Genomic DNA, 17,326 nt, shown 5'->3' on the forward strand with positions numbered 1-17,326 from the left:
TGATCTTTCCCAAAATCGAGCAGCCCTACGTTTATGTAATTAATGCAATTACTTTATGTAGATCATAAATCCTGTAGCATGGTCTTAACAAAAATATTCAGCAACATGCACCATTTTTAAACTTGACTATGATATGAAATGTTTATTAGGCAGCAACTTATGTAATTATCTTTGAAAACGTTTTTTAAAATAATCAATACAGGTTTTCAAAACAATATAGATATTCAATATTCAATTGAAACCTTTTAATTTGTATATACCATCTTACCATGTCTTCCTCTGTTTAAGGAGAGAAACCGTTTTTCTGTCCCAGCGACGGCTGTGAGAAAACCTTCAGCTCTCAGTACAGTCTGAAGAGCCACATCCGGGGTCACGACAAAGGCCCATCGTTCACCGTGAGCAGTCATCCACTGTCAGAGGTGCTCACACACACACACACTCACAGCCTTGCTTTATTACTCGCTCACTTCTGGACACTTGCTGTATATTTTGTTGGTGAACTATCTCTTTAAGCGTTCTTGTTGTGTTGCAGGATGCGAATCACTCGCTGTGCCTCAGTGATTTGAGCCTCATTTCAACAGACTCTGAGCTCCAGGAGAACCACAATGTGAGTTTCGTCCTCACTCACACAGAACTGCTTTCATTCCTCTCTCAGATACCAGTTCATCTCAGCACATGTTGATGTTTCAGTCTCAGGGTTTGGATCTGAACAGCGTCACCCCCATACGAATCTTTGAGCTCATGTTCCAGAGTCCAGAGAACAGCGTCAGCGAGGACGACCCCAAACCTACAGGTAAGATCAGTCAGGGGTTACACATTAAATCGTTTCAGCATCAATATTGCAATGTGCACATTAGGGTTGGGCCGATGGCCGATAGACATCACAATGCTGAGCCGGCATCACAATCCTCCACCTTGCCCCTGTTGCAGCAGCAAAAAATACACACTTAGGCCCTGTTTACGTCTTAGTTTTAAAATGGCATTTTAGAACGAAAACAATCTACGTCCACACTGGCGTTTAACCTAGCATTTAAAGGGCCATGAAACCCCTTTGTTTCAGCAGGGTGTTTTCACACCTCTACTTTGGAAAAAGTCAAAAAAGTGGGCGTGTCCAGCTCTGTTTAGGTGGGAGTGTCGGAGGAAAAAAAGAGGCATGATGTGGGAGTGTCTATTTGGGCGCGCTGAGTTTCAGAGTCAAAATACACACACACACAGGGGACAAAGTGACTGTGTTTACATGGACATCTGTAGTCGAATTATTTGCCAAATTATTAAATGGTGGACTTTAACTGCAGTCTGGCTCTTTCATTCAGAGAATTCATTCATGTCCCTCACGACAAACGAGATATTTGATTCGAGGAACTGCTGTAAGGGTGTATTTTTTATGCAATGTTTGATACTGCACGGCGAATGAGAGAAAAAAAAACTCAGCATTTCCCGGAAACTTAGATGCACACGGCAGGTAGCGTCAGAAAGCCGCGTGTTTTATTCTGGTCACAAAATGCGGTAAAAACCCTACACGAGGTTAAAGTTTGGTTGTGGTGCTAACATGTTTACACTTTGTGCAATAGTTTGTTCGATACGAACAAACTGAATAAACAAAGAGCACTGGTCACTCACTCACCAAATCTGTAGAGACAGGACAATCACCAGCAACTAGAGCCGCGTCTTTATTAAGAGAAGACTACAAGCGAATCCGGATCTCAGCGTTTGCAGATGAGAACAGCTCTCAGGTAAACAATAATCCTCCTTAGACACGTAAGTTATTGTTGTCGAGCGTCGCGTACACTGTTAATCCACACGTGGCTCCAGCTGAGCTCTCACAGAGATAAAATGAAAACAAAACTTAACTGCAGCAAACTATGAAAGCAACACTTCACGCTTGTTTTGCCAACACAACGTGGCGTCTCTGCCGTCTAAACACTGTGACAGTAATGAATATTAATGAAGTTGCACAATAGAGCGCGCTGATTGGCTTGAACCAAGCTTTACTCATGCAATAATGCATCACACTGTAAGACGTAATAAGACACACTCTGGCACAGGCGTTCAGTCTGCACGCTGGAATACACGCTATTATCTCATCGCCGTGACGCAGCTTCAAAAATTCATTTCAAACCGGAAGTACGAATTTGCTTGAAATAACGCAAAAACAACCAATTTACACTTTTTAGTGAAATATAGGTGCCCTAATAGTGTTTTTAGCAGTGTGGGACACATATACGACTGTCAACAGCTCAAAACATGTGTTTTGGTGTTTTGTGAGCCTTTAAGAAAAGATGCACACTATACCATTGAAAACATGATTATTTTAACAGTGTGTTAGAAGATGCTAGGAATACATTTTAAGTTATAAATTATTTAAACATGTTAAACACACAACCAATGACCCTTAAGCGGGATTACTGTGGATGTGTATTAGCCAGACTGCTTTTGAACTGTCTTGTCATTATAATTATAATCTGTTTTAATGTTTAATATATATTCATTAAACTCCATTAATGTAACCATGTAGAAGAAAACGCATGTTTTACTGTAGCTTTTAGACCAAGGGCGCCGCCATCTTGAAATATTGCTGTGTCTGACACCACAGGGTTGGTTCTGTTCCCTCAGCTAAACAGATACAGTGCAAAGGACTGAACGCGGAGACTGTAAAGCGTGGAGTTGTGGATGTGGAGCTGCTGCAAATACAAGCTTCAGATGTGTGTCTAATACATGTATATATATATATATATATATATATATATATATATATATATATATATATATATAGATATAGATATATAGATATATAGATATATATATATATATATATATATATATATATAGATATATATATACAGATATATAGATATATATATATATATATATATATATATATATATATATATATATATATATATATATATATAGAGATATATATATAGATAGATAAAGCTGAAGTCATAATTATTAGCCCCCCTTTGAATTTATTTTTCTTTTTAAAATATTTCCTAAATGATGTTTAACAGAGCAGGGAAATTTTCACAGTATGTCTGATGATATATTTTTCGTCTGGAGAAAGTCTTATTTGTTTCACTTCGACTAGAATAAAAGCAGTTATCAGACATACTGTGAAAATTTCCTTGCTCTGTTGCTCTGTTCCTTGCTCTCATCAACTGTATGTATGTGGATCCCTTTTCAACTCGATCTCTCAATATGTATGAAGGATAAAAACCTGCCATGTGAAAAACTGCGCCGATTGGTTTGAACATGAGCAGAGGTGAGCAGCTGTAGTAGTGAAAAGTAAAAGTACCCGCCCTCATTACATCAGCACCAGACCTGGTTGAAAGCATGGTTGAAACCCAGACAGGCAGTCAGGCAACATAATACAGAGAGTGGAGCAAAGCGCATCAAATGATCGGTAATTAAAAGGGAAAAAAGAAAAAGAGAATAGATATTTTTATATTAGACACGCATCTGATGCTTGCATCTGTGTTTAATGGAAGAAACTCAGATTATGCCTAACGCTTTATTCACACATTGCATCAGCGTCAACGCTTCCCATTCACTTTAAATGCGTGATGCAGGCATTGCTTCAGTGGCGTTGCTTGCTGCAGAAGTTGGGACTTGCTCAACTTATCAAGCTCCAACTGAAGCGTCAGCCAATCAGATCGCTGTATGCAAATACACCAGCTCAGACAGTAGCTGATTGCTGACTAATTTCATTGGCTGACGCTGCTTTGATCACGTCAGCCCCAACTTTAGACATACCCTCTGTCAAGCGTTGACGCTGAAGCCCCGGGTGAATGGGGCATAACCCTGCCGATCACATATCTGATAACAGTCTTCTGTTTCTCCAGAAAGCCTAGCAGAGTCTTTTGGACTTGAGCCGTCGCCTCAGACAGCCCCTGCAGACGCGTCCACTCATCCAGCGTTCCCTCAGCCTCCTCCATCCACCTGTTCCTCTTCCTGCTCCATCACAGCTCCTGCTCAGGATGCTCAGACTCCTCCCACAACACAGCAAGCCCCGCCCCCTGCTGTCAGCAGCTCGTCACAGACCTCCTCCTTCCCCAGTGCTCCGCCCAGCTCGTCACAGCCTGCAGAAGTATCGTCTCCATCTGCACCCTCAGCCACTCAGCACTACATGATGGCTCAGCCGGTGTCGTCTCCATCTGCAGCCAGTGTCTCCAGTGTGCCGGCTGGGACAGCAGAGGTGACGGCCGCAGTGACGCACACAGTGCCTTTGGCTGCTCCTCCTACAATCAGCATCGCCCCCACACTCGGCCTGCAGCCCAGCCTTGTCATGTCAGACCAGAACCTGCAGTGGATCCTCAGCAGCGCCGCCAGCGCACAGCAAAACCCCGAACAACAGGTCTGAAGGCTAATCCTCACTTTAGCTTTACAGTTAAAAATGCCATTTTGCTGTCAATTACAGTACAAACAAGGTTTTAGCCACCTAAAACAGGGGTGTCAAACTCAGTTCCTGGAGGACAGCTTAGTTCCAAACCTGCTCCAACACACTCACCTGTAGGTTTCAAACAAACCTGAAGGACTCGATTAGTTTAATCAGGTGTGTTTAATTAGGGTTGGATATAAACTGCGCAGAGCTGCGGCCCTCCAGGAACTGAGTTTGACACCTGTGCCTTAAAGCAGTGTTTCTCAACCATGTTCCTGGAGGACCACCAGCACTGGATCTCTTCTTTATCTGTCACACCTATTACAGGTGTTTTTAGTCTCTGCTAATAAGCTGATAATCTGAATCAGGTGTGTTTGGTTGAGGAGACAGTGCAGTGCAGTGCCGGTGGTCCTCCAGGAACGTGGTTGAGAAACACTGCCTTAAAGGGAACATAAAATTGGAAATTACTTGCTGTCGGCAATTATTTGCCGTAGTCTCGTTTCACACTTTGTATGTTAAAAATAAATTTTTAAAACACAATTTAAGATATTTTGATAAAAGTAAATATATTTGTTTACTAACATGTAAGATATTTTCAAATTAATATGTTTATGTGTCAAATGAAAAAGTTTAAATGAACTGTTTGGAATGTTTACGTGATGATAGAACTATATACCTTATTTTTTCATGAACAGCTACAGTCATGCTCTGTTTCAGAATTAACGTTATTTTATAGCTTGCTTTGTTCATTAATTATGTAAATCTTGACCGAGATATGTGGCTTTGTTTGAGTATTTTAGGCATTGTATTAATTATCTAGATTGAGGTTCAGTTAATGTCACAGTTATATTTATTCTTCTCAGTTTTTGGCTTATTTTGTTGTCAATTTATTGGACACCCTTTTGATCACTGCTTTGTTTTCAGGGTCCAAAAGTTGAGAAGGTCTTTTTTACAACAGCCATACCAGTCGGTGGAAATTCAGGTATGATTGGATATTAGCTGTCATATATATATATATATATATATATATATATATATATATATATATATATATATATATATATATATATATATATATATATTTATATATTTATACACACACAGTTGAAGTCAGAATTATTTGCCCCCTTTTGATTTTTATTTTTTTTCCCAAATGATGTTTAACAGAGCAATGACATTTTTACAGTATGTCTGATAATATTTTTTCTTATGGAGAAAGTCTTGTTTGTTTTATTTCGGCTAGAATAAAAGCAGTTATCAATTTTTTAAAAAACATTTTTGGGACAAAATGATTAACCCCTTTAAGCTAATTTTTTTTTCCGATAGTCTACAGCAGTGGTTCCCATAAAAATGCTCCACTATTATAAAGGGCTTTGCAATTAATCGAAAATCCAATTTAGATTTCGGTTTCAAACGATTATAAAAAAAGCATTAATCAAGATAAATAATTATTGCATCATATTTTGCCACGTTCCAGTTGTACACGTGTTAGTGTTGCTCTTAAAAGCGCGAAAGAGCTTATGTGTGTGTGTGCAGCATGATCACGCAGTCAGAAGCACGCGGCCGGTCAGCATTCACTCTCATTCACACACTGAGACGAGCAGAGGAGCGCAGATATCTAAAGTCATTAACGTGAGCGCTTTAATGGTCAAATAGGTGTCAAAACGCGGTGTTTAGTGATTATTTACATTAACCCTCATTTGTGTAATAAACAAACGAGTTGAGGATCAAAAGACGTGAAAGAGAAACCATTAAAGATACAGCGCGCTTTAATCCTTCTGTCACCTGTTTTTATCATTATTAAACAAACATAACGAGAAAACCCTCGCTGCTCTTGACTGAAGGACTGCTGTAGCTAAAGTGTTTTTCTTACAGTGAAGATGCTTAAAGCACAGTTTGTTTCATATTTTTATTCTATTGTATTTGTTTCTCTTTCGTTTGCAGGGTGGAAAATAACTGTATACAGTTGAAGTCAGAATTATTAGCCCTCTTGAATATTAGCAAAGCTTTTCCTGCCCAATTTCTGTTTCAGGGAAAGAATATTATATTAACTTATTTCTGAACATAATAGTTTTGATATCTCATTTCTAATTACTGATTTCTTTTTGTCTTTGCTATAATGACAGCACATAATGTTTTACTAGATATTTTTCAAAATGCAAGCATTCAGATTAAAGTGCAGTTCAAAGGCTTAATTAGAGTAATAAGGCAAGTCATTATAACGGTAGTTTATTCTGCAGACAATCAAAAATATATATTGCTTAAGGGGGCTAATAATATTGACCTTAAATTGGTTTCAAAATAGTTAAACCTTTCTTAATTCTAGCTAAAATAAAACAAACAGAAGAAAAAATATTAAAGGAAATACTGTTAAAATTCCTTGCTCTGTTAAAAATAATTTGGGAAATATTTATTAAAAAAAAAATTCTCAGGAGCGCTAATAATTTTGACTTTAACTGGCAATGGTTTTGAATAATCGTGATTACAATTATGACCAAAATAATCGTGATTATGATTTTTCCCAAAATCGAGCAGCCCTACTATTATATATGTATTTTTAAGTACCAAAAAAAAAAATTCTAAACACATACTTAAAATTCCAACATAATAGTGAAAATAATTAAAATAAATAACTTTAAATAATTATTTAAATTTTGCTCACTCACGCAATCTGCTTGTCAACGTGTCGTAAAGGCAAAATCAAAACAAAAATGGCAGACAAACGTAAATGCAGTGATTCTTCAGAGGCGAAGAAAAAGATTAGACAGTATGACAAAGCCTACCTAAATTTTGGTTTTATTGAAGGCCAAGACAAGTTAAAACTGATTAATTAATATTTTCTATATATATTACTATTAATATTACACACAGACACACACACACACATATATATATATATATATATATACACACACACACACACACACACACACACACAGTACATATGTGTGTGTGTGTATTTATATGGTGGGGGGGCTCCAATGTTTGTATATGTTCATGGGGGGGGCCCCAAAGAAAAAGGTTGGGAACCACTGGTCTACAGAACAAACCATCATTATACAATAACTTGCCTAATTACTCTAACCTGCCTAGTTACCCTAATTAACCTAGTTAAGCCTTTAAATGTCACTTTAAGCTTTATAGAAGTGTCTTGAAAAATATCTTGTCAAATGTGAGGGAGGGGGTGGGTGTAGCGGATGAAAGTGAGGACCAGGGGGGTTCGCTCACTATTCTGCTGCCCAAGGTGGCCGCCTAGGTCGCCTCTATGCGCGCACCGTCCCTAAACACACGTTGGCCACAACAGCAAATAAAAAAAAAACTGCAACTGCGTTATTTGCGTAGTTTTTTTTTTTACATGTTAAATATTTTAAATTAATCATGTGCGTTAACACGCTAATTTTACAGCCCTAAAATAAAACACTTTTTATACAGAGTTATTAACGGATAATTTCTGTGGTTTTATATTATGAATGGTGGGCATCTCGATGTACCATGCCAACAGTTGGTCGGTGAGTAAAGAAATATAATGAATGAAGTGCGTATAGACATATAATGTAATGCTGTACAGTAGCCTGTAATTTGCTTGTTTCGGTCGTCTCCATTGGAATCGTTTTGTGATGATGCGATGATGTGCTTACCTGTTTGATTGTGAGGCGTTCTGGGGGCGGGGTTTGTGTGCCAAACTGCAAGTTATTGGCCTGACAGTGGAAATGCGACATGATTTCGGCCTCTTTGCTCAACCTCCCGGGCGATTGGCCTGGCTCGCACTGGTCCAACCGTGGAAATGCGGCTAGTGTGTCCCAAATGTGTAATGAACCAAGCTCATCTGTGCCCTTACCAGTGCCAAAATAGTTTCACCTATTGATGAACTACCTCCGAAGCTAGGGTCATCAACATTCATTTAAAAAATCCTCAGCATTTAGCCTTGCAAAAGTCACGCTGTGGATCGAATGATAGGCCTTCAACAGAGCATGATGCAGATCTGACCAGTGTTTGTGTTTCAGGGAATGCAGTGCAGCAGATCGGCCTGAGTCTGCCGGTGATCATCATAAAGCAGGAGGAGTCCTGCCAGTGTCACTGTGCCTGCAGAGACTCGGCTAAAGACAAGAGCACTTCCTCATCACAGGACAAGACCAAGAACACTTCACCTCCACCACCTCCTGCTCCTCCTCCTCCTCCTCCAGCCCTCCCCAAAGAGCCTCCCTCCTGCTGCCCATCCAAACCTCACACACAGCCCCAGCAGGATCTCCCAACCGCTCCGCTCACCCCTAACCCGCCCACTGACGCTCTGGGCAGCATGGATGTTTCAGATCTGCTCAGTCCGGAAACCACCGCCAACATAGAGGCGCTGCTCATGGTGGCGGATGGCTTCTCCATGGCTGACGGAGGTGGTAGTGGCGCCCCCTAGAGGTCTGTTCACCTGTACTATGTACAGATGAGTAGCTCACACACACACCTGTACCTCTGCGGCGTGACCTCCAGAGGCTTATAGAGTGGATTTGGTGCACTTTTAAGGGAGGGTAGCAGTTTATGACAGCAGGCTAAGTCGTGTAGTTGCATTCAACATCACTGTTTTGTTTTGTTTTTCTCGACAGAACAAAAATTGCTTCTAGAGATTCACCATAGAAAGTCATTCAGTGCTTGAGTTTAAACTTGAATCCACTCGATTGGTCAGAATGTACTAGTTCACTGCTTTATCCCAGACTTCAGAAGTTACACCGTTCTTGGGGCTAATGAAGTCATCTACGCAGAAAGTCCTGCACATTGGAACAGTTGAAGTATTTTATGTGTAACTTATTAGAGAGGTGGTCATAATAATAATAATGTGATTTGGAGGTTTTTTTTTTTTTTTTGAGTTTGTCACTCTGGATGAACTGCGATGAGCATTTACCTGCCTTTTAAGTGTAATTTAGAGCTCTATTCGGCTGCCTATAACTTAGTATTTAATTTTATATATGTTAATTTATTAAAATCGTTGGATACGTTGCGTTCTTTCACACCTAAATTATTCTTCTCTAGATCTTTAAGTGCATCTCACAAAACCTGCAACATATTTCCATCATAAATGACAATATGAAATGTTTTTGCTTAAAGAAACTGTTAGTGACCAGTTCATTCTCATTAGTGCTGTTTAGCGATTAAACGCATACAAAACAACCTGTATATTTACTGTGTATATAGAAATACACACATCCATGTATATACATGTATATACGGTTTATTTATTTGAACTATATATATATATATATATATATATATATATATATATATATATATATATATATATATATATATATATATATATATATATAATATTTATATATCAAATGTATGAATATTAATATATATGTAAACGTCGATTATTTACATTTGTATTTATATATACACATGATGAATGTACACAGTACATGCACATATATTATGTAAATGCAACTTTTATTTTGTATGCGATTTGTCACTATCAGTCATTAAATAGCACTAATTCTCGTCATAAAAATAAAGAAACTAAACACTTTATAATATGGTCCATGAGTCAATCTTAGTTAATGTACTTACTAACATCAATAAACAATAGATTACAGTATTTATTCATATTAGTTAATGAAAATTAAGTCATTTTTGTTCTTGCTTCTTAGTTCATGCCAGTAAATGCATCAACTAACGTTAAAGGAACTCTTCACTTGTTTTGGAAATTATATAATTTGTCATAATAGCTCATTTTATGTCTCAGATAGAGTTGAACTGTTCCCTTTTACCTTTTTTGAATCCATTCAGCCAATCTCAGGGTCTGGCGGAAGCACTGTTAGCTTAGCTTAGCATAGATCATTGAATCGGATTAGACCGTTAGCATCTCACTTCAAGATGAGCAAAAAGTTTTGATAGTTTTTCTTTTTAAAGCTTGACTTTTCTGTAGTTGCATAGTATACGAAGACTGAAGGAAAATGAAAATAATAAAGAAGCTTTGCTGCCATACCTTGATTTGGCAGTGAAGTTATTAATTATTACAACCAGAATGAAAGTATAGTTAGCCATATTGGCCTAGAAAACAGCAACATTCCATTTTCTGTCTGTTGTACTTGATGTACCTACAGAAGAGTCAAGCTTTAAAAAGGAAAATTGCACATTTTGGTCATTTTTGAGTGAGATGCTAATAGTCTAATTCAATTCATTGGTTTATGCTAAGCTAAGCAAAATGTGCCAGACCCAGAGATCAACTGAATAGATTTTGTAAGTTGATTCGGCAGCAAAGTTTTTAATTATTACGCCAGAATGAAAGTACAGTTAGCCAAATAATTCTACAAATGAGTCACAGCTGATCTCCAGGTGTGGCTCTTTTAGCTTAGCTTAGCATAGATCATTAAATCAGATTAGACCATTAACATCTCACTCAAAGATGAGCAAACCCCTGGGATAATTTTCCTTTTTAAAGCTTGACTCTTCTGTAGTTGCATTGCATAGGAAGACTGAAAATGAAAGTTATCAAGGAACTTTGCTGCTATAGCTTAATTCAGCCGCAAAGTTCTTAATTATTACGCCAGAGTGAAAGTACAGTTCGCCATATTAGCCAAGAAAATAGCAACTTTCCATTCTCCATCAGTTTTGGTACACAATGTACCTACAAATGAATCACAGCTGATCTCTGGGTTTGGTGCTTTTAGCTTAGCTTAGCATAGATCATTGAATCGGATTAGATCATTAGCATCTCACTCAAAGATAAGCAAAGAGTTTGGAAGATTTTTGTTTTAAAGCTTGACCTCTTATACAAAGACTGATGGAAAATGAAAGTATTGAAGGAGCTTTGCTGCCATACCTTGATTCGGCAGTGAAATTCAAAATTATTATGCCAGAATGAGTATAGTTAGCCATATCGGCCTAGAAAATATCATCTATACATTTTCCACCTACAAAAAAGTTGAGCTTTTAAAAAAGAAAATTGTCAATTTTGGTAATTTTTGAGTGAGATGCTAACGGTCTAATCCGATTTAATGGTTTATGCTAAGCTAAAAGTGCCAGACACAGAGATCAACTGAATGGATTTCTCAGTTGATTCGGCAGTGAAGTTTTTAATTACTACGCCAGTTAAAGTATAGTTAGCCATATATTAGCCTAGAAAATAGAAACTTTCTATTCTCCATCAGTCTTAGTACACAATGTACCTACAAAAGAGTCACAGCTGATTTTTTTGGTCTGGCACTTTTAGCTTAGCTCAGCATAGATCATTGAGTCGGATTAGACCAATAGCATCTCACTCAAAGATGAGCAAAGAGTAATAATCTTATATCTTATTTTTTAAAGCTGGACTCTTCTGTAGTTCCATTGTGTACGAAGACTGAAAATGAAAGTAATTAAGGAACTTTGCTGCTATAGCTTGAGTTCTTAATTATTACTCCAGAATTAAAGTATAGTTAGCCATATTAGCTGAGAAAGTAGCAACTTTTCATTTTCCATCACTCTTAATACACAATGTAACAACAGAAGAGTCAAGCTTTAAAAAGGAAAATTGTCAAAGTTTTGGTCATTTTGCTAATGGTCTAATCCGATTCAATTATCTATGCTAAGCTAAGCTAAAAGTGCGAGACGCAGAGATCAGCTGAATAGATTCAAAACAGCTTCATAACTCTAGAGGAGCTGTAAAATGAGCCTATTTCCAAAAATATTGCGTTTTATTTAAACTAATGAAACCTTATTATAAAGTATGACTGAAATTGCTGAACTGACCAAACAACATTCATGTCAATTCTCACAATAGCAAAGTCAAATACGTTTAGCATTAAGATTTACGGATGACACATGAACAAACACTGTCATCTTTCCCCTAGTTTGGACATCTTTTCTCTTCTCAGATCTGTGTATGCGTGTTTCCACATCCCTGCATTTATTATTATTATTATTATTCTTTTATTTTTGGGTGAAACCCCGCATTAGTGACTGTGGTGACCCGCTCAGGGATACAGAAAAACAAGCAGCGGTTTTATTCTAAGATGATGTGTGTGTTGTGTGTGTGTGTGTGTGTGTAGATTACCATACAGCCCGTCTGACCCGTGGTTGTTGCTATTTTTTGTTTAAACCTGCTTGTTAGTGCACTACCCAGCCACGGTTCAGCCGAGCCGGCGTTCAATTGCCCCTCATTTATACACCACTGCTGTATAGAGGATTTAAAGAGCTGACCGTACTGTAAATATATAAATATAGTACATTTGAAAAAGATAAATGTTTAAGCCTTTAGATTGTATTTGTATTTTTGTATAGAACTATGAGAAATCAGACTTTTGGGTGCGAGACGAGAGAGAAAGAGAAAGAGAGAGAGAGAGAGAGAGACGTGACGCTGCACTGCCTTTACTGTCACCTGTGCTTCTCTTATGCAGTTTATCCTTCATCGCAGATTCCCTCTCGTAGGACAACAATTGCCTTACAGCTCCTGATATTTCATTTCACACATATCAGCCATAGACCCGAGGTGGATGGATATTACTTACTGAGCCTTTTCCTGTGCAGTGCCAAATTAAACTGACAGTGAAGCCCTCGGTTATGCTATATTACACTATGTTTTGTTGTTTGTCGAAGTTATTTATTCACTATATTTTCCTTTTAGAGCTCCATTAATGGGACCTGTGCAAATGTAGTACTGGATCATAAGAGTGCGATCTGTTTAAGATTGTTTCTTCAATCAAATGAAAATGGTTTGTACACTGTAGAAAAAGTGAGTAAACCTGTTGCTTTTAAAGTGATTAGTTGACCTAAAGTGAGTAAACTGGATGCTTTTAAAGCAATTAGTTGACTTAAAATGAATAAACCGGTTTCGTTTAAAGCGATTAGTTGACTTAAAGTGAGTAAACTGGATGCTTTTAAAGCGATTAGTTGACTTAAAGTGAGTAAACTGGATGCTTTTAAAGCGATTAGTTGACTTAAAGTGAGTAAACTGGATGCTTTCAAAGCGATTAGTTGACTGAAAATGAATAAACCTGTTGTGTTTAAAGCGATTAGTTGACTTTACTTAAGAACATTAGTAAACTTGTTGCTGTTAAAACGATTAGTTGACTTAAAGTGAGTAAACTGGATGCTTTTAAAGTGATTAGTTGACTTAAAATGATTAAAACTGTTGTGTTTAAAGCGATTAGTTGACTTAAAGTGAGTAAACTGGTTGCTTTTAAAGTGATTAGTTGACTTAAATTGAGTAAACTGGATGCTTTTAAAGCGATTAGTTGACTTAAAATGAATAAACCTGTTGTGTTTAAAGCGATTAGTTGACCTAAAGTGAGTAAACTGGATGCTTTTAAAGCTATTAGTTGACTTAAAATGAATAAACCGGTTTCGTTTAAAGCGATTAGTTGACTTAAAGTGAGTAAACTGAATGCTTTTAAAGCGATTAGTTGACTGAAATGAATAAACCTGTTGTGTTTAAAGCGATTAGTTGACTTAAAGTGAGTTAACTGGATGCTTTTAAAGCGATTAGTTGACTTAAAGTGAGTTAACTGGATGCTTTTAAAGCGATTAGTTGACTTAAAGTGAGTAAACTGGTTGCTTTTAAAGCGATTACTTGACTTAAAATGAATAAACCTGTTGTGTTTAAAGCGATTAGTTGACTTAAAGTGAGTAAACATGTTGCTTTTAAAGTGATTAGTTGACTTTAACAGCAACAAGTTTACTAATGTTCTTAAGTAAAGTCAACTAATCACTTTAAAAGCAACATGTTTACTCACTTTAAGTCAACTAATCGCTTTAAACACAACAGGTTTATTCATTTTAAGTCAAGTAATCGCTTTAAAAGCATCCAGTTTACTCACTTTAAGTCAACTAATCTACTAAATGTTCTTAAGTAAAGCGATTAGTTGACTTAAAGTGAGTAAACTGGATACTTTTAAAGCGATTACTTGACTTAAAATGAATAAACCTGTTGTGTTTAAAGCGATTAGTTGACCTAAAGTGAGTAAACTGGGTGCTTTTAAAGCAATTAGTTGACTTAAAGTGAGTAAACTGGATGCTTTTAAAGCGATTAGTTGACTTAAATTGAATAAACTGGTTGCATTTAAAGTGATAAGTTGACTTAAAATTAGTAAACCTGTTGCTTTTAAAGTGGTTAGTTGACTTAAAATGAGCAAACTGGTTGCGTTTAAAATGATTAGTTGACTTAAATTGAATAAATTGGTTGTGTTTAAAGTGATTAGTTGACTTAAAATGAATAAACCGGGCCTTTTTAAGCAATAACTTGACTTAAAGCAAGTAAAAAGGTTGTTTTTAAAGTGATTAGTTGACAAAGTAAGTAAACTTGTTGCTTTTAAAGCGATTAGTTGTCTTTACATTTACAAGTGAGTAATCCTGTTACTGTTGCTGGGATTTGCTCACTTAAATAGTCAACTAATTGCTTTAAAAACAATGGTTTTACTTATGGTTTAAATGAAGTCAACTACTCGCCTTTAAAGGCAACTAATTACTTTAAAAGCAATGGTTTTAATCAGCTTTTTAAAGTAAACGAATCCCTTTTTTACAGTGTACCTGTAATAATAATAATAATAACAATATTATTAATAATAATAATAATGCTTTTTTCACAAGTTACCTTCTCATGATGAACATTTCATTTTTGATTGCAGCCCGTTTTCACCACCTAACAAAAAACTATGCAATGTGTTGTCGAGAATCTAGAAATGATCAATCGCACCACTCCATCTGTACATGTCCATGCAAAGCATCTCGCGTCTTGTCATTTTCAGCATACGCCGCTCATTATATACAGTCGTGTTCTGTTGCGATGTTTAAAAGCCTTCCTTGAGTCTCGTTTGTGTTGTGTACAGTTATGTTTGATGTGACTTAAACCTGTTGTATTGTTTTGTATCTGGGCATTGCAATGTTTATATATATATTATATATATTTTTTTCCTGTTGAAAATGATTGCTGCTTCAATGTAACTTCTTTTTTCCTTTAAATAATGAATCAATCAACCCCCATATGAAATGAAAAGCTGACATCTGTTTTAATGTTTAGCAAAATGCTGATGTAAGAAGGCTGTTGGCTCACGATCGTTTTTTTTTTCTCCCCTCCCATGTTCTAGTAATGCTATCATTCCTCCTTTTGTCCGGTGCCATCTTCACGATTACATTTTCATTCACACCTGGGTGTTTTTCGGAGGCATTAACTCACGATTTGGTCTTTGCAACTAGCTTGCTAATCAACAAAACATTTGCTTTTCATAGACGTTCATTCAGAAACTCTGATTTTCTGGTTCAAAGGCGAGTAGAAATGTTCATCGGGCGTGTTAGCGCAGTCTCAAAAGCTAAAAAGAGGAAACAAATGCTTCCATAAGGACTGCTTTTGATACCCAAAGTGTGAGGAAACTGTAAAGATGTGTATTTTTTAAGAATGTACAATGTGAAATTTTTCTCATATGCTTGTTTTGTATAAAGTATTATGTATTATGGCAAGGTAATAACTTTTTGAATCAAAAAGCAATACAATACCAGTTTAAAACAAACAGAGAAACACGTCTCGTTGCATTTTTTCACAATGCTCAGCTAGTGCTTTTCAACAAATGCTGGAAGATTAATGTGGCTATTTTCAATTTCACGAGGTTGCTTTTACATTATTGATGTTGTAATGTCATTACAATACATTTAGTTAAATAGATTTAAGCATTCATTTAGCTGTTAAGTGTAAAACCATAGATGTTTACATTAGATGTCGCCTATGCTATTGTTGTCTATTGGAAGGAATGAGTCAATGGAGCCGCCATTTTGGTACAGGGTAGCGCTTCTTTGAAAATAATGTGAGAGTAAGGTGCAGTGGAGGACTGTGGCCATCTAGAGCCAGAGATATATACACATATATCTATGATCAGGAGTTTTCCCGATGGTCAGTTTGCAAATATGTTTCTTAATCACTTTTCTACATCGGTGAATAAGTGACCGCACGTAGAGCTAATGTTTACGTGCATTCCCTCTCTGTTAAATTTGGTCTAATTTGTGTCCTGAAACACCCCCCTCTCCTGCTTTCACTTCTCATTGTAACGGAGGGAGCGATTAATTTATAAATGCATCTCCATTATGAACGACTCGGGTGAAGCATCGATATCCCTGCGTCTCAATGTGTACATCCACCTTTATGTTCTATATCAGGGGTGGCCAACCCTGTTCCTGGAGAGCCACCTTCCTGCAGATCTCAGTTGCTACCCATATCAAACACACCTGCCTGTAATTATCACGTAGTGTTCAGGTCCTAATTAATTGATTCAGGTGTGTTTGATATGGGTAGCAACTGAAATCTGCAGGAATGGGGCTCTCCAGTAACAGGGTTGGCCACCCCTGTTCTATATGGTATATAACAGAGGTCGCCAATCTTATTCCTGGAGGTCTGGTGCCCTGCAGGGTTTAGCTCCAACTTGCCTCAACACACCTGCCTGAGTGTTTCAAGTATACCTAGTAAGACCTTGATTAGCTCACTCAGGTGTGTTTGATTAGGATTGGAGCTAAAATCTGCAGGACACCAGACCTCCGGGAACAAGTTTGGTGACCCCTGGTATACAACATTTGTAATATTCTATCATTTTTGGTGGACGGTATGAACACTGAGGCGCAGGCACTGTTATGGTATCAGGCACCCTTATAAGTTACTTCAAGAACTAGCCATTACTTCTCTTAGCTCACAATAATACCAGTTTTTAGCACCGCAGCATCTTGTCGTATTTAGTTAGCATTGTTTGCTTATTTTATTCAACAAAACTAGCGTAAGCCTAGAATTTAGAGCGAGTTGGTGCTGTTTTGCCTTATATTCAGTGCGGTAAGAGACTGTATTATCATCATTAACGTTACTTGTTGTGCACAAAAGTTTGTAACATACAAAATCATCAAAAACGAAATCTCACCCATGAAATGTTCTGCTTTTGTACTCTGTTTGCTCGTCACTACACCTGTACGCAGCGCAAAAGCTCATCCTCTTCACATTGGCTATTGATT

The 17,326-nt window shown here is 37.2% G+C and overlaps 1 protein-coding gene across 4 annotated transcripts in view; it reads left to right on the forward strand.

The window, feature by feature from the left end:
• mtf1 (metal-regulatory transcription factor 1) overlaps nucleotides 1–9,552 on the forward strand; it is a 36,470-nt gene extending 26,918 nt beyond the window's left edge. For 2 of the 4 annotated variants that reach the window (XM_021466610.3, XM_021466611.3), the window contains 6 exons: nucleotides 289–419; nucleotides 533–607; nucleotides 691–793; nucleotides 3,843–4,354; nucleotides 5,303–5,360; nucleotides 8,383–9,552. In XM_021466610.3, the coding sequence (XP_021322285.1) occupies nucleotides 289–419; nucleotides 533–607; nucleotides 691–793; nucleotides 3,843–4,354; nucleotides 5,303–5,360; nucleotides 8,383–8,786 (1,283 nt within the window). In that variant the 3' untranslated portion in view covers nucleotides 8,787–9,552. 4 annotated transcript variants of the gene reach the window in all.
• The last annotated feature ends 7,774 nt before the right edge of the window (nucleotides 9,553–17,326 follow it).

Source organism: Danio rerio, chromosome 16 (assembly GCF_049306965.1).
Source record: "Danio rerio strain Tuebingen ecotype United States chromosome 16, GRCz12tu, whole genome shotgun sequence".
Taxonomy (NCBI): Eukaryota; Metazoa; Chordata; class Actinopteri; order Cypriniformes; family Danionidae; genus Danio; species Danio rerio.